Raw genomic sequence first — 23,068 nt, 5'->3', positions numbered from 1 at the left:
GCACCCATCTGCCTAACCCTTGCTGACCCAGCAATGTTGGTAACCATTTGCTTTTAGGTTCGGGGTCTCTGATGGGAAGAGCTATCTTGCTGGACCTCTCCAGAGTGAGCTTCATTGTGGGCCTGAAAAGGAAAACCAGGGAGTCCTGCAGCAGCAGCTTCCCACTAGCAGCTGTTAATAAATCAGTCACCAGATGCTGTATCAGGAAACTTTTATACAAGTTTTTAATAAAAAAATTGAACAAAAAAAATATATATCATCAGGCATTTTATGCAATGCATACATTCTTTATATCTGCAGGTACAGATAAGTAACAGAAGGCAAAACCAAGTATTTTGCTTATCTTTGGCCATTAACCAATAATCACCTCCGAGGAGATAGCACAGGGTTAAAGAGTAAATGACTGAGTCTGTAAACTTTCTCTCCTTACAGACAAAGTATCAGGCAACAATACAGTAGTTAGATTTTAGAAATGTAAGGAAATAGTTCTTCAACACTGCCCAATACTGAAATTTCACCTGATTTGGTGCTATGGAACTGAAGGCCTTCTTCAGCACTGACACCATTCCTGGGCTTACACAGGCTGTGCTCCCCCCCTCACCACACATTGCTCTAAAAAGCCAAGCTGTACCTCCTCACCAACTAAACTAGCATCAATTCTTATCTGTGGATCAGTTTCCTGAACCCCAACTCAATGTACATACATACAGAGCCGTTAAGCTTCCTTAAGTCAGTATTTTACCTCAGTGTCCCAGAATAATGCTACCCTTCCACTCTCCAGCACAGATGCAGCTGAGGGCTCTACCAAAGCAATATATACAGGATACACATCACAAATCAGAGAAGCCATTGGCAAAGGGACTTTGATAACAGGTAGCAGCTTATCTCTATGTATATCCATGTCTTCACAGTTACATCTTAGAAAAAAAAATGAGAACACCAGGAATACTTCTACTGTGTTTTTTCTATAAATATTAAAACTTCACCTGTCAGGCATTTGACAAAATAGGATTTAGGTTATCACTTTAAATAGCTCTTGAAAACCTGTAGAGTTTTAAGCTTAAAGGCTGTAAAGTTTGAGGATTCTTTGAAGTGTTTAGCCAGTTTCAGCAGCTGGGCCACCTGCCTGTTTGATTTTATCATTTACAAAAAACCCCAAACTTCAAATCTGGTAACACAGGAACTCCACCACTTTGGATGGGATGGGCAAGCTCTTGACTTGGCCTGTGGGCATCACTCGTCGAATTGCCATGCGACAGAGGTGCTGGAGGCTGGACACTTGTCTTGGAGTTGCCCAGAAGTACACACTGCCATCCTGTGTCCTGCACAGAGGAGAAAGGAAAAAAAAAAAAACCACCAGAGTTAGCCCACCTGAATGGCTGCAGCTCAGTGTGAATTCTCACACACATTGCCACTTAGGGGAAGGTGCTCTGGGCTTGCTGTTGCTGAGCTCTAGCTGCCCCAGACTTATTCAGACTGGATGCCAGCTCTTCTTTTAGAGCTGCACAGTAACACCTTGCTGGTGATCTGTGGGACAGGCCTGAGCAGAGCTTCCAATAGCTATTGCACATACCACCCAAACAGAATGCCTGCCCTTGACTATCTCCTGGGCCTTTACCAGTCCACAAGTCTGGGGCCCTTTTATTTATTCTCAAAGATAAACTCCTTTCTTATCAGCTTCTTGATTTGAATACTATTTCAGGCATGTTTAAATAGCACCAGAAGTAAAACTAAGTCAGAAGCATAAAGCTGCAACTCACAAATGAAGATTTTTAAAACATTTTGCCACTGTTTTAGGCCTTTTGGGTTACCTTAATATTTTAGGGAGAGAAATAAATCAACCAACATATACTTGCCCTGCAGCTAGAACACTGCCATCAGTAGAGAAAGTGCAGCAAAGCCCATTGTTCACAGGTGCAACCTGGACTGGGTATTCCTCATCAATCCTCCAGAACCTCACCATTCTGAAAAGATAAGAGCAAAGTTACCACAGGAGACATTTCATTCTGTGTGTATTTTCTCTGACGCTGCACAAGCAATCAGTCTAAGCAGAGCTCAGAAAACCTTCATAAGCATCTTAACAGGCACACAATGAGTTTCAGATCTGGCCTGAATGAAACACTGACTTCTTCGTTCCTGATCTAGACTTTGATCTGACTTCAACCACTGTAACTCTACCAATTGAACAAAAGATTGCAGAAAGCAATAACCTGAGCAATAGATTTGTCTAAGCTCTCTTAAATGTTGTATGTGCTAGGAAATCCTAACAAGGCTTGTCTTAATTAAAACCCTAACCCCCTGAATACCCTTGCTGTCATCTTCGGAGGTATTCTTCATAATCCTGAAGTCTAGCTCTTCACAATATCATTTGAAGTTGAATATGAGATCCCAGAACACTTTTTACTTTGGAATCCTCTACTATTCAAGGACTTAACTGCATTACCAATTCCATTTATATCTTCCCCTGTTTCTAGCCCCTCTCTTTCTGTTTCCAGCTGTCAGATACTGAAGTTACCCAGGTTATCCAGTCTGCATACAACTCTTTCTACATTTAGAATGCATGTTACCATACCCCACATGACTCATCTGCTTTTACCAAGGCCATCACAAGTCATTTGTTAGTTTAAAAGAAAAGCTGACTTAGTATTTGGAAGTTCAGATCACCTGGGAAGAATGAGGAGTCTAACAAACCTTTCCTCATACTTACTTATCATCAGCAAGGCTTGCAATGTGTAGCCCATCGTGACTGAAAGATACTGATCTGACCCAGCGGTCATTTGCACCTCCAGCAAATATTGGTGTGGGAGGGGGAAAGAGGTGCCTGGGAAAAGATAGACACTTAGTGAGCAGCTGCTTCCTTCAGCCATGACTAGAGCTGAGGATGAACAAATGGATTGGATATTTAACTATGAAATCAGGAGTGGAGATTGAACTGCTCTATCTTCTGTAGTACTGAACCCTTCAGCTGTGTTGAAGGTGCTTATCTAAGCACACATTACAGTATCAGTGCCTTCAGTTCTCATCTCCTCTCCTCTGCCACTTCAAGACTTCCATCAGCCACTGCTAAGATTTTCCCCAAGTCTAACTATCAGTTAAATACACAAACTCATTAATTTTCAGTAGCCATCCTCAGCCTAGGAAGTGGCTTCCAGACTTGACTGCTTTACTTACCCAAACTCCATGAGCATAACTCCAACGTGTGGATCCCAGACATAGACTCGAGTATCGTAAGATGCAGTAGCCAGTAAAGCTCCATCAGGAGAAAATTCACAAGCTACAACATCATTGTGATGGCCTTCAAGTTTCCTTATCATGGAGTATTTATCCATATCCCAGAGGAAAACCTGTAATTAAAGCAGCTAATGTTATAGCTCTGCTCAGAGGTGCAATGAAGCATTAACTTTTTAAGTATAGCTGCTAGTCTTATTTAGGATTATATTAAAAAAAAAAAAAATCAGGCATTATGAATTACTACAATTAAGAAATATGCTCAGTGTCATACTTAAGATTAAAATCAAGGTTGGTTTTTTTTTTAAATAAATAATTAAAGCAGACATGCAAGTTTCTAACTCAGGTTTGTTAAATGTTATTAAAACAAAATAAGCCAAAATATAAAGATAAAAGGCAACACAATTTAACCATGTGGCTTACTGAAATTCATGTATTGCAAAACTATTTTATTAAAATATGCAGAAATAAATAGGGTTAAAAACTCTACAGTCCCCTCTTTTCAGTAACTACCAAATATTTTAAGAAATATACAGACAGGAAAATGTAAAGGTTAACATATTGTTACTCCAGTGGCATCCCTTTAAGATCACTTGTTTACAATTGGCTTGGATCACCAACGTCAGCCTAGGAAGAGAAACAGATACTGCAAGCAAAAAAACACAGAATTTTCACAGCCAAAAGTTAGGTCTTTGGCAAAACAATAGGGAGGTCTAACCACATAATTAGAAAGAGTTTATGCATTAAAAAAAAAAAAAAAAAAATCAAATCAACAGTCCAAAATTACATTAACATTACAATGTACCCAGCTAATTGCATATTGTATTAGAGGAACTGATAAGGATGCTAGAATTCAGGGATTTGACATGCAGTTGTACATTACAGCTAATCAGACTGTGCAGATTTACTGACTAGGAACCAGCTATGTACTGCAGAATAGTTTAACACAAATTGGAGGTCTTTAGCATAAGATGCCCTTAGAAGAGCTCATTAGGGTCCTTGATTTCCCACCCACCCAGTTTTACTGCACAGATTAAATACTGACATCTCTGACAGAAATGTCTCTGACCCAAGCAAGCACAGCCTTAGTGCCTCACACACTGCCTACAACTCAACCATTTTACAAGCAGTTAGAAACATGTCGACCAAGTTTCTCCTAGGAGACCACCCGCACCGTTCCGTACAAGTGGGAGTTAAGTTTTAGGGGTCAGTGTGTTTCACTGCTGTGAAAATTATTACCAAAAAAAAAAAAAAAAAGAGAGGGGAAAAAAAAAGGAAAAAAAAAAAGGCAAAGAAAGAAAGCAGAAAGTGGACATCACCCAGCACCTGCGTACGTACAGGACACCCTGCAGCCGAATGCAAGGTTACTTCGTCTTACGGCAAAGTTCGCCCCCAGCCTGGTAGCCAGAGATGCCACTCTCTGCCCAGCTAACACCATTGTGCTCCTGTGTGAGTGGTGCCAGCTTAACCTCAATCACACCAATATTGCTGCCACCACCTGTGACAGGGAAAGCAAGAAGCTTATGGAAAACACACAGCCTGAAGATAGCAAAGTATACATCCACATCTGCTCTAGTGCAAGAAAAGACAAACCCAGGCCTCAGCCTAGCCCCTGGCGTATCTGCACTGCTCACTGCAGGTAACAAATGGATTTAACAGTCAGCCATATGAAGAGGAATCCAGTGACTGAATTCAGCATCCCCAGGCCTCACAAAACTACCTGCAAAGCCCCTCTAACTGGCCTGAATTCCCCCTTCTGTTTTATCCTAATTCTTCAGTGCCAAGAAAAGCAGCTTATGGCATAGGTGCTTTACCTGCACTGCTTTCAGTTCTCTAGCAGGGAATTAGAACATGGATGGAATCAAGACCAGTCTGCTGCTCTTCATTCTAGATCTTTTAGACATTTGCATTGGGAAATGAGTAGGAACATTTTTATTCAGTAGGAGATACCATGACTGGTTCAGACTTTGAAAAGCCCTTTTCAGTGAGCAAGAAATAGAAAGGATAAAATCAATTATCAAAATGGTTTGATGCATTAAGCTAAGGATCTTTTAACACTGGAAGCTTGGGTGGTCTTTGGTTTTATACTCTGAACATGTGCAGATGTGTAGAACTATTTCTCAAAGAGCACTTTAAGTTTCTTCAACTAAAAGCAGTGCAAGTTCAGTTGATAAATCAGTGTCTGGATGCACCATTGGCTAGTTTAATTTCATGCACTGTCACAGCACCATCAGACATTACAGGTTCATGACACCGAGCACAAGCTTAATGTTACTTAAGATTTTCAAATGATTATGCAACAATTCAGTGATTCAAGGAACAAGAAACTCTGACACATACTGCCTTACTAGCTCCAACAGAACAGAGAATAGAAGAGTCTGGAGAGAATGCACAACCATACACCCAGTTCTGATGTCCTCTCAACACTTTCATCATATTTCCTAAAAAGAAAAGACATTCCTGTGAGAATTCATTCAACAGGACAAATTCAAACTGAAAAGCTTTCCCAAATTACTTCTGCCCTCATAAAATTGGATACTGTTTTCCCAAACAACATCTCTGCACAATAAATGAAGAAATAAAGAAATTAAATAAATAGCTGAGGGCCCAAGGACATAAAGAAATAAAATTTCTATCATGCAATCTCTAAATCCTGTCCCTAGTAAAAAAAAAAAAAAGTGACTCCATGCACTCTTTTGACTTAATACAGTGCCAGTTTATTGCTTTAGTGCACATAAAGAATTTCAAGACAACAAAGGAGTGACAAATAGAAAAATAATCAAACTGAGTTTACAGCAATAGAAGAGGAAAGGAAATGGACATTTCTGCTTACAGCAGATAAAGAGCATACCATCATCTTTCAGGTCCCACACTCTCAGTGTTTTGTCTCTGGACGCAGACACTAAGATCAGGCTGCCATCTGGGGCAAAGGTTAAATCTCTAACAACTTCTGTATGGTCCATCAGGTTAAGGAGGAGTTTTCCTGGTACACAAAACCATCACAAGTTTAAAATGAAGGGCTGTACTTTTATTCAGATCAAATGCTTTATGGGTTCAAATCCAGAATACAAAATTATAGCACAGAAAAGGCAAATTTTTCTTTAGAGGAATGCTGCCTACAGCAAGAAGCTTTTGTATGTTTTTAGACTCTTATGCATCAAGAGGCAATTTCCTGAAAAACTAGGAAATCTGTACACTAAACCATCTGCCTCAGAAGGCAAGACTTGGCTTTTGATAGACAGCTCTGTTCTGAGCTTAAATCTATAAGACAATACCAAATGACCTAACAGTCAGTAGTTTAGTTTTTTTTTTTTAAACTTGAGTTGTCTCCAATCTAGCAGCTGTGCTACCAGCCAAGTTCAGATTCCCTAAGTTCAGATTCAGCCTCATTATTTGAACAATTTTTCACTTTTAAAAATAATCACAGAATGGCTCAGGTTGGAAAGAACCTTAGAGATCATCTACTCCAACCTCCCCACCATGGCAGGGATGCAGTAACTCTGTAATAAAAAGTTCCTCATCAACAGAATCCTTCCCCATATTCGAGAACAGAGCAACTTCAGGTTTTGAAAACTTCCTCTGTTTGAAAGCAAATTAAAGCTAAGATCCAACAGAGTATTTTAGAGCAAATAAATGCAGAGTCAATCACATACTTAAGCATTTTGCAGCAACAAGGCATCATCTTCCATCACATCTCAAAGCAAGACCCAAGTCTGCTCCCTCCTCTAGCAGTATGTGAACATTTTTGCTTGCTCTTTTTTAAGATTAATTGATATTCCAGGTTGAATTCCCAGTTAAACTCCTGCAGATACTCTACCTGTGTACACATCCCAGATCTTGATGCGTCCATTGTTCAAGCCTGTGGCAAGCAGAAGCTGGTCCTGGCCAAACTTGAAGCGGTGCCATTCTATGTTCATGCAGCGGCTCTGCTTCTCAGGCACTGAGGACCCAAAAGCAAGGCTCCAGACAATATCCCCACAGTCTATGATATGTTCACAGGGCTTGTTCTTCTGACCACTGTCACTGTTCTGCCTTGGAAGTCTTGTGCTGAGAGAATTTGCAACATTCTTTGTGCCATGCAACAAGCTGTTAAAACAAAAAAAGTGCAACAAAAATTGCATAAAGCAGCTTGAAAAAGAAATAGAACATAAGAAGTCTTTAAGCACTGCTGGCCTCAGTTCTCCCAAAGGTTGCCTTGTCCTGTGCTGTCTTCATGTCACAGAATCATACAACTGGTTGGGTTGGAGAAGACCTCTAAGTGAGACCCCACCTCCAATCCTGCCTCCAGTTCTGGTATCCCCCAGCAGAAGGGCACAAGAGCTGTTGGAGCGAGTCCAGGGGAGGCCACAAAGATGATCCAAGGGCTGGAGCACCTCTGCTATGAGGACAGGCTGAGGGAGCTGGGGGTGTTCAACCTGGAGAAGAAAAGGATCCAGGGGGACCTTAGAGCTGCCTTCCAATAGCTGAAGGCATCCTCCAGGAAGGCTGCAGAGGGACTTTTCATGAGCGTGTCTGGAGACAGGCCAAGGGGGAATGGTTTGAAGCTGAGGGAGAGCAGGGTTAGACTGGAGCTGAGGAAGAAGTTCTTTGGTACAAAGGTGGGGAGACTCTGGAAGGTTCAGGGAGGCTGTGGATGCCTCCTGTCTGGGGGTGTTAAAGGCCAGATTGGATGAGGCCTTGAGCAGCTGAGTCTAGTTGAGAGTTGTCCCTGCCCATGGTAGGGAGCTTGGAGTAGATGATCTCTGAGGTCCCTTCCAACCTGAGCCATGCTAGGATTCTGTGATACACTGAAATCTGTGCTGCCATAATGGACACTTTGGAAGCCCATAACGCAGCATTTTTTATTTCAAATTATAAAAGCCTTTTACCTGGGAAAAATTACTAACACTTGGAAACCTTACACAATACTAACACTTTTAGTTAAATACACATTAATTAATAAACATTTTTACTTCTCTAGAGAGCAATTCTTTAACCAACTGTGAAAAACGAACATCTTAAAAGCATTTGCAGAAAAATCAGTTACAAGAAGTCGTAAGACCTTCTGCTAAATAAGCGAGAAGTTCCCTGCAGTTTGCTTCCATGCATTAAATGTTGGGAAGAAACCCTGAGGCCAGCACAGGAAAACCAATTAAGCCAGCACCAGAAAGAGGGGAAGGGAAAAAAGGGACATGGGATTTGCTGGGAGGGCAAATGTAACCAGCCATGAAAATGCAACTGCTGGTTACGAACTTCATTAAAATGCAACCTGCAAGTGAAAATAAAATGTGTCTTTTGGAGCTTAAACTCTACTAAGAATGACAAGGAAAAGTTTGCCTTACAGCAAACTCCCAAAACCCAAAAAACTTTCTGATAGAAAACTTAAAAGTCCAGATCTGCTCAAGCCTTTAAATTTCCTTTCCATTCTAACTTTGTCTCATTTTAGAGCATCAGAATCAATTAATACATCACTCCTCCACAGCCTTTGTAAGTTGTTTCTCTGACTGGCCACAGAGGGAGATAAAACAATAGCTGATACTTGCAAGAACGTTTTTCCCAAAGACACCAAAGCCTAAAAAGCCAACAGAGCGTTTTAACCTGTTAAAAGCTATCTTCTCTTCTAAAATCCTTATTAGTTTTTTTTTTTTTTCCAGGTGAATTAAAAGCCATACGGTTTTTCTTACAAGTTATTAAGGCACTGAGCCCAGGGGACCAGCTTGACTATGCGATGCCCTTGTGACCAAGCAAAGTAAGATCCATCGGGAGCAAAGGCAACAGTCCAGTTTTCACGGCCACACTTCTTGTCAAAAGGAGAAGTTGGGGCTAAGAGTTCTCCTATGGTGCGTGAGCGTGCTGAAAAGGAACAAAGAGGAAATGCCACGTTTAAAAAAGAGCCAGCATCGTTAAAAAGGTTACAGAGGAACCCAGCAATATGGGAATGATTTTGCTTCTATTTCACGGCATTTAAGTGCTTGGGAAGGGGTTTTATTGTCACTGGGTAAAAGCAATCAAAGCACTAAGCTCAGTTCAGAGTTTTGAGTCACCAAAAAGAAACAGCTTAGTGTTAAAACATCCTGCTTGTCACCTAAGTCATATCACAGCTCCATACCAGATGCAGAACTCGCATAAAAATTTACTGAAATCTGTCATTACTTCATTTACTGTAACTAGAGCTCTAGAGTAGAGCTATGCTCCAACTTCGCCTGATATTTGAGTAACAAACAAGATGCCAAATAATAACCTATATATTTTTACTTTAATAACCTATATAGTTTTACTTTGGAAAGAAAATGCGAGCACACTTGCCCACTGCGGCATCCTGCCTTCCTTTCCCAATTTAAGCGACAAGCAGCGGGCAGCCGGCACGGTGCGGCCGGCCCAGCCCATTCCCTGCCCCACAGCCCAAGGATGCACAGCCCAGCCCGGTCCGGTCCGGCCCTCCGCCGCCGGGCTGCGGGGCCAAGGCTTCAGCGCTCCCACCGCACCGCCTTTATCTTCGGGACGCGGATCTCAGTGCCTCCCAGACCCAGGAGGCCCGAGCCGGTCTGCTCCCCTCAGCGAGCGTACCACGAAATGGGAGAGAAAGAAACGAGGGGAAGGCTCTTGGGTCCTGCTGAACACGGCAGCCCAGCCCCGGCTCTCTCCATCCGCGGAGCAGCATCTCCGCGCCCCAATGGCCGAGCGCGCAACCAACCCCGCTGGCGAAGCCGCCGAACCTGGTCACGGAGCCGCCGCACCCAGACGGCTTTAACCCCTCCCGGCCCGGCCGCCCCGGGCCCAAGCCCACCCAGCTCCGCTCCCCCGGCCGCGCCCGCCGCTCACCGATGAGCTTCTCGTTAACACTCAGGGGAAAGCTGGCCATCTACGGGACGCCCTTCGCACCGGTTCGGGATCTGCAACGGAGCAAGAGGAACCGTCGCTGGTCGGGGACGCAGGCACTGGGACAAAATGGCGGCGGCGGCGCGGGATGTAGCGGGGCGGGGAGGGGCGGCCGGGACGCGCCCTCGCTCGCTCCTCCCGCTGGCAGCGGAGCCTGCGGCCCGGGGCTTCTGCGGGGCCCCGCGGAGCTGAGCTCCTCTCCCCTCCCCTTCCCTTTCCTGCCCTCCCGTCGCTGCCCTACCCTACCCTGCCCGCGGGCGCTCAGGGATAGATTTCGCTTCCTCGGCCGTGCCCGTGGTCTCGTCCTGTTCTGCGCCCGAGCGCTTGTTGGCTCCGGTTGGCGACAGCCAGCAGCGTGACCCCGGGGCCTCGCCCTTCCCACCCGCTCTGGCTTCCCGCGTCCCTCGGGCTGGGCAATCCCTGCCCTGTGGAGCTGGGCCCAGTCTGCCCTGCGAAATGCCGCGTTATGTGCCTGGAGACGGTCTGAACACGCAGGCTGTGAGAGGAAAGCAGGCGAAAATGCACCCTTCGGCTTTGGGCTCCGGGGGAAACGGTGCCTGGCAGGAACAGGTGGCAAGGCTGGGGCCGCGGTGCTGTGCTGGCAGGGACTGCAAGTTACAGACACCTTACAGCTACATCTTCCAACTGCACGCATGCCAAAAGATGCATCAAGTCGCACTATACAAGGGCACTGAATCTGCACTGATCTGGTTCCCTTGAAACCTGGGGGTGCACAGTACTGAGAAGAACCACTGGCACTCCCCAGTATCACAGTCAAAGGCTGTTTGGATTGACTGCTGTTGTGGGCATGCACGGATGAGGTTGTGTTGATGAACAACTGCAGTCCTCAGATGGGATAAGAAGTGTTCTTATGTTGCTTAAATGGCCATCCAGCAGCAAACATTCCTGACACAGTGAGTTAGATAGAGGTTGCCTCCATTATCTTTTAAGCCAGGTTGTGACATCCTTGATGGCTGTTGGACCATGGGACTGCAAGGCAACACGTAACCTGAAAAGTATGTCAGGGCTTCTGTGACTGCTGCAGAGTGTCTGTAGGGCAGTGACTGCACTTGGTTTCATATTCCCTAACCAGGGGATGGAAAGCTCGTGGCAGTAGGCTCTTTGGTGTTTCTTTCCGAGCAGTGTGGACATCCAGCAAGGTCTGGTTTATAAGAGAGTTTCACATTTACTGCTAAATGGAGTTGTCCATAAACCACTTGGAGAAAGAGACTCTGAGTCCACCTCTTCTCTCTGTGATTTTGTATTGATGTCTGTGTTCCCCTGTCCCCTTCCTTTCCCCTTTCTCTTTTTACATACCTAAGTTGTGCCCCTCTTCTAGACTAGGTGATACTTCCTTGCTCTCTCTTTGGACTTGAATGAGCACTCAGCAGGCTAATTAACTGCAGGTAATGACTCTAATTTCATTCCAGAGCAGTGGTCTAGCTGCAGTAGCTGTATGGATTAGCCTTCCAGCTCTACCAACAGCCAGAAATTACCTTGACGTAAGCAAGGCCAGCAAAACATTTTTTAAATCACGTAGTGAGGCAAGGTCAAAGAAAAGAGCAGGAAGAAGCTCTCAGTATTCTTGGTGGTTCAGACACTAGCATGGATTAACAGTGGTTTGTACAAACTCTCTTAGCACATCATAGCACTGATTTGACACAGTACTTTTTAGCAGCGTAATCCTGTTGCTGCTCTATCAGTCCTGCGCCTGCAGATGGACAAGCCCTAAGCAGCTATTTTCACTTAATCCCTCAACAACTTCTTGTAAGAAGGCAGATTTGTAGCCAGTGAATATTGTGAAATGCTGTTTTGGAGTTACTCATAAGTTATGAATGCCTGAACCAGGCCAACTCATAGCTGAGGTGAGTCACTTTGTAAGATTGCTCCTGAGGGTTTGAACCTCACCTATGGCCAGAGTGAGGCTGGGTTCTGTTTGCTTACTTTGGGGGGCTCTTATAGCTGGGGAGAGATAGCAGTGAGTTATACAGCTTTGTAGAAGTGTCACCATGGTGCTGGCTTTCTTGCTGTTTTGTTTTTAAAAGAAGCAAATTTGTTATTTCTTTAAGTCTCTGTATTTCTGTGAATCCTGTTCCAATGCTTTCTGCTCATTGATGTAATAGATTGGAAGACCAGGAGAGATGATTAACTCATTTAGTCTGGTCTTTGTATTACAGAGGAGTATAATTTACTCTGATTTAATGCACCTTGAGCCAGTGAGGATTTTCAGCAGTTACACTCTTGTTCAGCCTTTACAACACCAGACTCCAAATGCCAATCTTTGAACTCCCCTGTCCACGTTTTGTGTGTCATGAACACAGAGGCAAATTGTGATCAGTAAATTCCTAGGTTTTTGCAAGCTTAATAGAAATTGTTTGATGTCACAGGCTGTCCTGGAGATGTTCCAAGCACTTTCTCTTCTTATGCCCAGCTGGAAAAGCTGCTGTCTTGTGTCTGAAGCCAGAGCAGGAGAAGTGGAGAGCTGGGTTCTGCCATCAGCAAGCTACCAACTCACCTAATCTGGTCAGTAAAATACATTTTGCTAAAATTGAGTCAAAACTTGAGGGAATGAAGAATCCACACTTCCCCTTCTTGGCACCTTTGTCATGTTTATTTTCCTTGTAAGTGAATTATTTCCTTCACTGGTGAGGCATAGCTGTGGGATCAAGGGTAGCACCAAGCTGCATACCCCACACAGTCACATGCAGCAGGGGCCTGCAAGGCTGCACAAATGACTCAAGGCTGATTTATTTGTTTTCCATTATCTTGCTTTATGTGTGCAGCTGCCAAGTCTGCACAGTGCTGTTCAGCTGGGAAGATCATAAACTTCAGAGGCATCCTCTCTTCATCGAGACTTTAGACACTGGAGTAAGCTTTCACAAATGAAAGGACTTTTGTTGTCTGCCTGTCTTGGAAATACTTTCCAAGGTCTAGGTTACAGAGCTTTTCCCCAGGCTGCTGAAGCACCAGGATCTGCTTATTTCACATGCTTGTATTCTGACACAGTGAATCCAGTTAGACCCAGTTCATCTGGTTTTTCTTCTCTTTTTAAAAACTGATTTCTAATTCTGTGCTTCTTAACCAGCTTTGTTGAAGTCTTTTTGACCCAGTCAGCCCTTAGCCTGGACTAGGAAAGCCATCAGAAGTGTGTATCCCAAGTAAGAGGCCATGCTACTTCTATATTCATTGGACTGGGAGCTGTGTTCTCTTTGTAATATTTTCTGGGCTTTGTAAAATGAGCCTAGGTGTTTGCTTCCTGCCTTTCCTGGCCGCTAGCTACTTGCAAGACCCTGCAGCCTGTGTGCTGTGCTTCATTTCCATTGCTATGGCTTCCTGCTGGAAGGTTTCCACCACTGAAAGGCAGCTCATTCTGGTTTGTGAACTCTGCTGGAGTTCAGCACTGAATGTAGATCACAGTGGCTGTCCAAGTTCTGCTCATTGTGCTGGGCCTCATTCACTTGCAGAAGGCACCCCAACGAGGTTACTCTGCTCAGGGACCTCCACGGTGCTCAGCTTCTGTGAGTTGTGGTGGTTTGGCTTGCAGACAGACCTCGGGAAGTTGGGTCAGCACAGGGAGTGGAAAACACATAGCAGAGGGCTGCAGAAGCCCATGGTGCTTTCTCAGGCACACAAGTAATGCCCCTCCTCTTAGAGCTGCTGTCCTATAAAACACTCCTGAGAACTGGTAGGTGAGGGAACAGTTAAGGGCAGTCAGAGCAGTGCCAAGGTTGCTGATCTGTGCAACAGAGCATGCATCTTGGTGGTCTGGCTAGCACTGAAATGATGCTATTTATAGTCTACACTATTAATAATTCACAAGCTCCTGTTTGGTTTGAGTAGCCTTCTTGGGATGGAGAAAGTTCTGCATGAGTTTGTGGAGGCAAAAGAAGAGGTGAAAGGAAAAGCCAAATGGGAAGAAAAAAGAGAGGGCAAAAAAGAGAAAAGGGGATTGCAGTGAAGAGGATGGTGAGCAGCAAAGAAGCTGGAGAAGAAAGTGCTCCCAGAGTTAGTTAGCTGCTGTTACTGGCACAGGGCATGCTGGAAAACTCAGCATTGAGTGTCTCAAGATTCCAGGGACCTGGGGAAGCAGTGAAAGTTTTGAGGGGCTGAGCCCTTACTACTGGGAATGGCATTTACCAGCCACAGCGTTGGCTGAAGGGTGACTCTGTGGGTGCAGACTGCACTGGCAGCATCAGTCTGTCCTGCATGACCTCCCCTTTGGACTTTCTTATAGCAATTGTCACTGCCAGGTCCTGTCTGTCCTCACAGAGTAGAGGAGCTAAGGCTCTAATGAGCTCTTAGGTGGCTGTGAGAGGAAGGTGCCTTGTGCTAGGCATGTGCAGGCCTTAGAGCTAATCTTCCCTAAGAGGAAAAAAATGTAAAGAAGGATGGATTATTGACATGTGAGAGAACCTAACAAAGATCCAACTCTAACAAGATGATATTTTCAGAAGCAGTAAGGGTTGTGTGCTCAGTGCTTACTGAATTAGTGGATGAAAAAAAATTCCTTTGTCTCTTTGAAAAGCCTTAGCCCAAAATCATGGGTTAATGAACTTTGCAAGCAGTGGTCAGATACCCCCCAAAGATCAGCAGAAGGTGAGGGTGGTCCAGGTGACAGCCCTGCAAGCTGAAAGGTTAAAAAGCTTGACATACAAATACAGCAACACCCAAAAACTGTTAAGAGTGTAGCAGTCCTTGTGCAGTGGGCTTTGCAGTTCCATAGCCTGTAAATACTTTTTTTTAATCTAAGCAGTCTTTGCCCCTCTCAGTCTCTCCCTGCCACCCCTGCTTGAGTGTATTCCTTGCCATGAAATGCTGCTGTGAAATTTCAGCTGTTACAGTCTGAATAGAAAAGGCAAAGAGTGGTTGTGGGGGAAGCAGGGAGCTGCAGGCACTTTCTCAGGGTCATCATGGAGCAGCTAGGAGCATCATCTCTGATTTTCCCACAGACACCTCATGCACTAGGCAAGGCTGCCTCCCATACTGAAATTCTGAGCTGTCATTTCTCTGTCCCCTTCTCCCCCATTGCTCTGTACCTTATTCTCCATTGCTGAGCATGGAAATTAGAATTAGTTTTCTGTCGATAGTCACAAATTGATGCATGTCTGGTACCTATGGAGTTAATCTGTAAAGGTCTGCTAAAAGAGTATGCTGTGAAAAGCTGTGCAGATGGAATACCAGAGAGTGCAGTGATATTTTTTTCTTCCTCTGCATTCTTTTGGATTTTATAACTTTTGGAGCACATCTTTGGGTATAATAAGTAGAGCAGAAGGCTCAGTGGTGAATCCAGCGCTTTGGTGACAGGTAGCAGCACTGCAATATAGGAGACAGAGGCTTGGCTTTATTCCTTTGAGGTTCAAAACTGTTGCTGCTCTGTCAGCTAGCCCATGGGTACTTTGTAAGGGAGCTACTTTCAGAAACATCTGTGCTATATTTACCCACTGAAGTTCCAAGAGCTGTTATCTCAGATGGCTGAAGCTCATGCTGAGAGTCCTGGACTTGAACTGGCCTAAACAAGGATAGCAGCAAAGGGTCCCTGAATCCACACCTTCAGAGCATCATCTCCAGTATCACTGACCTCTGCCACACAGCTATTTCACTGCTTTAAACCAGCCCTTCTGAAGCATATTCGTTTCCTGTGTTCCTCTCCAGCCTGTGTGTTCTGTGACCTCAGCTGCCACCAGCTTTTATTTGTGTGGAGGTGTCCAGGCTCCTTGCAGGAGGGGTGGCTGGCTGGCAGGAGCAGGCAGGCTGCAGAGTTTCCCTGTGATTTGAGCTGACATTCATTTCCTCTCTGCACTGCCAAATGGCACTGAGCTGGTTTGTGTTCCCTTGGCTTCAGTTCCCCTGCTCTGCTCTGTCATTCTATCTGCTTATTTACAAGGGTGCAAAACACCAAGGCTCTCCTTATGACCAGGGTTGAAAATGTTCTAATTGGCTCATTAAAATCAGAGAGGATACAAGGCCCAAGCATGGGGTGTAAAATCATAAGCACTGGCTTCTCTTCCTAACTGGGCTACCTCCTCCTAGGTGAGTTTGGGTAAGTCATTAAGCCCAGACTTAAACCAAACTTAGCCCCAACAACTGAGTTCAGGAGTGGTAGCAGTGCTCCTGGGCAGAGATGCTAAGTCCTGTGAGAACTGAAAAACAGTGCAGTGGAATATTTAATTATTTGGTGGATTAGTTTCTTTTCTACCCTGCAGCTTTAGAAGCATCCTACATCCAAGCAAAATGTACCATGAGGGAATAATAGAAATTAAGGCAGAGGTGTTAAACAGTAGAGAGTCAGGCCTGGTGACATGCTGGGATTCATGCAGGACAGGGACAGTGCCCTTCAGCAGTCACTGTCTGCCACTTGACTGAATGCAGAGACAGGGGCTGAGCAGAGTCCAGTTCTAGCCTGCTTCCTGTTCAAAGCAGATGAAAGAAAGTCAAAGCTTCAGCCTCAGCCTCTTCTCTCCTGCTGTCTCCTCCTGCCACAAATCAGCCCAGGCAGGCAGCCTAGAAGCTGTGTGAGAGATGATGCCTTTGGGTCCCCTTGCCAGCACAGCTGCAGATTCCAGGCAGACGTGGCCAAGCTCTTGTCTGGCTTCGGTCCCCTCTGGTTTTTGTTTGCTTTGCAGACTTGCTCCCCTTCCTTCCCCAGAGTGCCAGATCCCTAATTTGACTTCCACCTTCAGGACACCGAGGTCTGGCTGGCAAGGCTGGCCAAGCAGCTCTCAGCACAGGGGTGCTGTCAGGTGAGACAGACCTACCTCTGAGGACATTTGTTTCCCTTTGATATGCTGGAGGGGAATATATCCAGATCTGTCCAGAACTATCTAGATCTGATGTTGCCCTGTGACAGATTTATGTTGACTGCTTATTCTTCTGCCCTGCTTCATGTTCCCTGCTCCTGCTAAGTGCAGCACAGGTAAATATTCAAGCTGGAGCCTGCTCGAGAGGAGAAGCTGGGGCAGAAGCCCTGAGTGGTCAAGGCAGGGTGAAGAGGAAACAGAACGTGTCCTGTAGCCCTCCCTTCAGGACTTGCCTGTGCTTGGGGTGGACCTGGGGGCTGTTCTCATCCTGGCTCAGCAGCATGCACTGCCCTGGGATGGGTATTTGGTAGGTAGGGGCTAGGAGAGCTGAGTGTCCCAAAGCAACCTTTCAGAGCAGGAACGCTGCCTCCACAAGCGCTGTGGGCTGTGTGCTCTCTCCTGCTCGATGAGATCATGCTCAGCCAACAAGGGCTGGGGTTGGGAAGCTGATGTGAGACCAGAGGAATGTCAAACCAGTCACAGAACAAGTCAGGGTAAGGGCTGACTCTGAGTGTAAGGGAGAAGAAGACAGCAGAGCACCTCCGGAGTGGTTCCAGACACTTTTGTGCAATGAGAAATAGCTTTTGTTTAAAAAAACCAAACCTGACCCGAGGCAGAGACATAAAGTGAGTTCTGCTCAGCAATGAAGTGCTGAACATGACTGCAGTAGGAAGAGCAGGTTTTGCTTTTTATGAACTCTGCGTTTTGGCACTGGGCTAGCAGGGTTATGCAAACAGAGGGAAAACCAACCACAGGAAGGGTGCCATGGTGAATTTCAGTAAATTGTAAATTCAGTTTGTGGAAGAGCAAGCTGAGTGCAGCAGGAGGAATGGAAGGGATAGGCTGCTGCATTCTGTACAGCAGATCAATCAAATAATGAGAGGAGCAAAAGGCAGCATGTTGGGGAACTACAGGGCTGTGGCTGACAGCTTCTGCCTGGAAATAAAGGAGGCTTCATTCCTGCTGTGGCAGAGTTGGGAAAGAGCAGATTACTCATAGATAAAGAGTATTTGCTTACAGACCAGGGACAGGCCTGAGCTGATAGGGAACCCAGCCTGGAAATATTTGGGTGGGTTGCATCCAAGCCTGCTGCTACAGGGGCTGCAGAAAAGGTGAAGGATCAGAGAAAAATGGAGGTTCTTTGAAGCTGGAGGTTGGACAGCAATAATTTGTTGAGAGCTCTTCTAGACCTCATTATGACAGGTTGTAAAAATGTTGGGAATAGGTAGAAGTGTGAGGGGTGAAAATGGGAGCTCACAGAGCCTTTTATGCTTCACTGTGAATGTGTGTCTGTGCCTGCTGTGTACAGAGTGGTGTAAAGGAGTCTTATAGTAAATATTAAATCATGAACTTGAATAAATAATAGTGTAAAGAGAGCTACTAAGACAATCAGAAGCAATGCCCTGAGACACAGGGAAGAGGGAGTATGAAATGTAAGCCTGTATCCAGGCATGCATAGGAAGGACACAACCCAGTTCAGCACCACAGTGCAGGTTAAAAATGTGCATGGTCGAATTTGGGCTGTAAATCCTGCTCCTGTGTCAGGCATCCTGTGCTGTGCTGCTGAGAACACTTTGTGCTCAGAAAATGATGACTTTAAAGACATATGGCTCACAGTGGCTTTGCACTGGTTATTATTAGCATTGCTTTGTAGGTAAATGCACAAATTCAGACCAGAGATCAAGGATTTACCACAGTTTGTAGGGAACAGTCTCTAAAAGAACCAAAACTCCTCCAGAGCCAGAGTCCAGTGCTTCAACCCAGGGGCTGTCCTTGCATCCCTGTGGAGGCTGAGGGCAGGAGCTGCACATCCTGGGTGCTGAATGCCTGTGCACTGCCAGCAGATCTCCTCATGGTGCAGTGTCATGTGGGATGCACATCCTATGCCACCAGCCACAGCTCACAGTGCAATTAGAAGGCTGATGGCAGTGTCCACAAGAGCACACAAGGCAGTGCTGACAAGAATTCTGCAGTATGAGGGCAGGTCTGAGATACAGAACCTTCCATTACTGTACTCAAAAGTGACTAAACTCAACTTTTTGTTGCCATAGTGTCCAAACTAGAAGCTGCTGCTTAGTGTTTATCCCCACTTATGCTGCTAAGCTCCAAGCCTGCATTCTCCTAGAGACAATGCAGCTGCTCTCTGAGGATCTGGGGCAGAGGCAGCTTTCCAGCAGGAAGGGCACTGCTCTGGGAGCCAGGAGACTGCCACTGTGCTGCATGACCACCAAGCCAGTGGTGCCAGCTTTCTGTACTTCTGGTTGCCCTCTTTTCTTCTGCCTGCTTCATCTTTTAAGGTTGCAAGGAAGGGGTTTCTTTTCCATCTGTACTTGTACAGCAGCTGATATAAAGGGCTCTGGGTTTCAGTGGGAGTCCTTAGAAACTGCTGCAGTGCAAACAGCTCAGTGTGCAGTAAAGAGCTGTGTCACACTGCTGCAGTGTAAGGTGACAAAGCCATCACGTGGAGGCTGGGCAGACTCACTCATGCTCAATTTATGTCTGTGCAGCTTCTGATCATTAAAATGCAGTCAGAATCTCTTCCGTGCTGCTGTGATAATGCCTTCAGTCTCACAAGACAGCTCAATCTCTGCCCTTTTGGTCTGTATGTGAAGGTTGTGCTGCCAGGACTGTGTCAAGGAAGGATGTAATCTCCTTTTGTGTTTTTTTTTAAGCTTAGATCAATGTGCCAGTGAAAGTTGTGATAAAGATGCAGCTACACAGCTGTAAAAGTGCATGGGACTGCCTCATGCTTTTGCTTTTCAGAACAGAAATAGACTTTGATAGCAGTGCAACTATTTCTGGATATGGCAGGGAAAGATGCAGTTAACCACTTCCAGCCTGTCCAGTACAGCAATTTCATTACAGGATTAAGGTGGGAGAAGCTCTTGTGCTTCACAGGTGTAATCTTGTCCTTTCCTTTCTTACTGAGGCAGGAAGTATTTCTCCCTCTTGCCTTCTCTCTTCTTTCTTTTGGAACTGGCTTTTCCTGTCACACTACATACTCTGGAGAGAGCTTGGCATTTTTCCCTGCCCTTTGCAGCTTTGGAATGCTTTCTTCCTATTTCTCAATCCCTGTTACAAGGCAAGTAAGGCAGAGGTGATGTCTTTGTTTGACTGCTGCTGTCAAGTCACAGGATGATGTTTAGGAAGTCTGTGGCCCTTCAGGAGTGCACCCATGTTGAAAAAAAGCTTGCAAAAATGCAAGGTGGGTTAATGAGTGCCCAGATTCCTAAAGGGCCAGGTTCAAGTTTAGGGCAACAATAGCTCCTGGTGGCCAGCAGTTTGATTCTCCAACATCTTCATTGCCTGTGTGGCCAGATATTGCTAATAAAAAATAGTAAAAAGAGTTCACCAGGGAAGGGCAACTGTCAACATGGTGTTAACAGGAGGTCCACATCCCTCACAGTGCCAGGTGTGCTGTAACTAAAGGGTTAAAAATAATCAGATGTCCATTGTTCTCAGGACCAAGAAACACCCCTAAACATGTCCAGCAGCTCCTCCCTACTGCCCTTTTTCTTTGTGGCTTTATCTATACAAAGGGAAAGATGGTAGAAGGTGATACCATAGGCTCCTGAGTTACTTCCTAGAGCTTATGGAAGACTTTACTAGGAGGTAGCAGGCAGGCAATTGATTATTACTTCAGACAGAGGCCTTGACATTAGTGCCAGTTGGGTCACAATTTACCATTGATAAAAGCATTGTGCAGGGCCCAGTGCAGCACTGCTTCAAAGACAGCACCAAAAATAGAACCCCAGGTTGCTTAGCAAGTGTCTGCAAATTTGGCAAGTACCCATTTATCTCTCATCTATCTATCTACCTATCCATCCATCTCTCTACTTACCTACCTCTCAACCAGGGAAATCACAAACCTCAAGCCTAGTTAATTTCAGTGGGGGTTAAAATTTACCTTCCTGTGTTTCTCCTTGGGGGTTTTCAAACAGTTGTGCTGTTACTTTTCTGTCCATTCTCTGTTTTCAGCTCCATTTAACAGCAGCTCTGAGCCATTCCATGCTGCTCAGCATCATTTGGAAGCCCAGCAAACCTGCAGGTGTGGTATCCTCAGGGCAGGGCCATGGACCATCCATCTCAACCTCTTGATGTCTATTTCAAATAAGCTTTTCTCCCCCCCCCCCCCATAATTTTATTTTAGAAAAGCTTGTGTGGGCTTCAGCAGCAGTTGGAATTAAATAGGGCAGCATAAGCTGATAGGATGACTCATGGAAAGGAAATAGAGCAGCAGTTGATAAAAACTGTTCAGTAACAAAGAGTCTTTATATTCATAAATTCATAGAGGTTAACATGGGGCTTACAAAAGATTGGTTAAGAAGCAGAAAATTAAATTCCTGTCTTCAGATCCTCCCAGTTCTTAAAGACTTAGCTTTCCATCAGACACTTCCCCTCTTCAGTCCCTCTTGTACACCTGATTAAGAAGAGAGAAGAAGAAGGGAAGGCCATCTGGGGTGAACAGGCTAGTCCAGGGGCACTTCTGCATGCTGCAGAAGGTCTGTGTTTAAAGTGAGCTAAAAATAAGAGCCCAGATACCCCAGCTGTGAATGCATGCAGATTTCTACTCAACTTGACTCATACCTGTAGAAGCAGATCTGAGAGCAGCCACTTTGGCACTCCTGAATGGAGCAGGAGTGAGGTATGAATGCTCTTGTGTCAGCAGAGCTTAAACCTTGGATGCTGCAACAAAAGACACACTTGATGGATGTGCTGAGGTGACTGAATCCAAATCCTGGCTCTGAGAGTATGTGATTGCAATCTAAAATCAGCTGAGCTAACACAGAACTAATTCCCCTGAAGTTAATGACACAGGGGTTTACATAGTGTCAGAGGGAAAAGTATCATCCCCAGTCTTTTATTGTGCAAGCTGCTTTTAATTGCTTTTATTGAGACTGCTTTTAATTTCACAGCTCACCTGAGTGATGAGCATTCATCTGTGACCTGTTGGGCAGGTTTGGTTGGGTGTGAGTAGCCTGTGACACAGCTGATCACAAGGCACTACACAAAGCTTTGTGAAGACAAGCACTCAAGCAAATATAAAGTGATTTTATAAAGACTCCTGCCTGCTGCAGTAAGGATGAGGCATCACCCAGAAGCAGCATTGCTTGCAGTGGAGACACCATGCAGGCTGCACCTTGCAGAATGCAGGGTAGATGGGGACTGTAAAAAAGCTGAGGAGAGTGATGAATGTCTTGTCCTGCAGAAACCAGCCAGAGGAGCCTGCATGTTCCCAGGTGGAGGTACCCTTAGCTGGCTTTGCTACCAAGTGAGAGAGGTGTGCAAATGTACCAGGGTTTGCTTAAAAGACATCCAGCAATAGTGCTGGCAGGTTTAAGAGGATTGTTCTTCGATGGCTGCACTCACAGTGCTGGAGAACTGGAAGATGCCTCACTACAGGCACTGTGGATGTACTAAATCTGTAGGAATATCCAGCTTCTGGGAAGGGCTGGAAGGATGCTGGATGCTCTGGCAAGAGCAATAGTCAGAAAAAATCTTTGTGAGGCCTACCCAGAAAACCAACACTGAAAACCAGTGCTGAAGTGTTGCAGTACCATTGGGAAGTAAAGGTGCAATCACTTCACCTGGAAGACTGAATCTAATGACAATACCTTGCAGTGAAAGAGCACAAGAGGTTCATGACTAGCCTGCAGCCCTTACCACATTTTGGTCTCTCTTGCTCTCATCCCAGTGACACTCCAGACCTTCAGGCTGTTTTCTCTGGCTAAAACTCCTGCCCTTTCTATGAGATCATCCAGAAAAGAAGCCAGAAAATATCAGTCAGTGTCCAGCTGGTCCTTCTCCTCCTCTTTGTGGCCCCTGTTGTGTGACAAACAAGGAACCAGAATTTTGGGGAGAGGAAGTGATAACCATGAATTATCTTTTGGGGCAATGTGGTAACTTAGGCTGAACTTACTCATCCAGAACAATTAAAATACCACTTTATAATATTTAAGTAACTTAACCTCTGCAAATGACTAATATCTGGGCAAGGCACTGCTTGCTAGGGGATGGAAACAAAGTAGATCCACAAAATGATCTCACTATTCTGAACTTTCAGAACAGAAACACACAAGTGATTGTGATCATATAAACTTCACTTAGGATTTGCAAAGAGCTTGATCATCCCTCAAAGGCAAAGTGGCAGACACTCACTTCCTAAGTCTTGATCCATTTCCAGA

General features: G+C 45.2%; 1 protein-coding gene across 3 annotated transcripts; it reads right to left on the bottom strand.

Annotated features, from left to right (window-relative positions):
- Window positions 1–264: 264 nt before the first annotated feature.
- On the bottom strand, window positions 265–10,127 carry WSB1 (WD repeat and SOCS box containing 1). 3 transcript variants are annotated; one of them, XM_054394141.1, is made up of 9 exons: window positions 10,030–10,127; window positions 8,892–9,060; window positions 7,046–7,314; window positions 6,080–6,211; window positions 5,569–5,669; window positions 3,172–3,344; window positions 2,708–2,821; window positions 1,857–1,964; window positions 265–1,322 (listed from the first exon to the last, which is right to left on the bottom strand). In XM_054394141.1, exons 1-9 carry the CDS (start codon window positions 10,067–10,069, stop codon window positions 1,163–1,165), a joined length of 1,266 nt encoding a protein of 421 aa, XP_054250116.1. In that variant the 5' UTR covers window positions 10,070–10,127; the 3' UTR covers window positions 265–1,162. The 3 variants fall into 3 exon arrangements, with proteins under 3 accessions (XP_054250116.1, XP_054250117.1, XP_054250118.1); XM_054394142.1 differs by lacking the exon at window positions 2,708–2,821; XM_054394143.1 differs by lacking the exons at window positions 7,046–7,314; window positions 8,892–9,060.
- Window positions 10,128–23,068: the final 12,941 nt, after the last annotated feature.

This window comes from Indicator indicator, chromosome 30, assembly GCF_027791375.1.
Source record: "Indicator indicator isolate 239-I01 chromosome 30, UM_Iind_1.1, whole genome shotgun sequence".
NCBI lineage: Eukaryota > Metazoa > Chordata > Aves > Piciformes > Indicatoridae > Indicator > Indicator indicator.
The sequence above is the reverse complement of the archived record's forward strand: the minus strand, read 5'-3'. Positions and strand labels throughout refer to the sequence as shown.

Excerpts from the sequence above, each read along its gene's own strand:
- WSB1 (XM_054394141.1), bottom strand. The coding sequence starts at position 10,069 with ATGGCCAGCTTTCCCCTGAGTGTTAACGAGAAGCTCATCG. Across the intron at positions 6,212-7,045 it reads GATCTGGGATGTGTACACAG|GAAAACTCCTCCTTAACCTG; the intron begins GTAGAGTATCTG and ends TTTGTGTACCAG. Across the intron at positions 1,323-1,856 it reads GGCAGTGTTCTAGCTGCAGG|GACACAGGATGGCAGTGTGT; the intron begins GCAAGTATATGT and ends TCCTCTGTGCAG.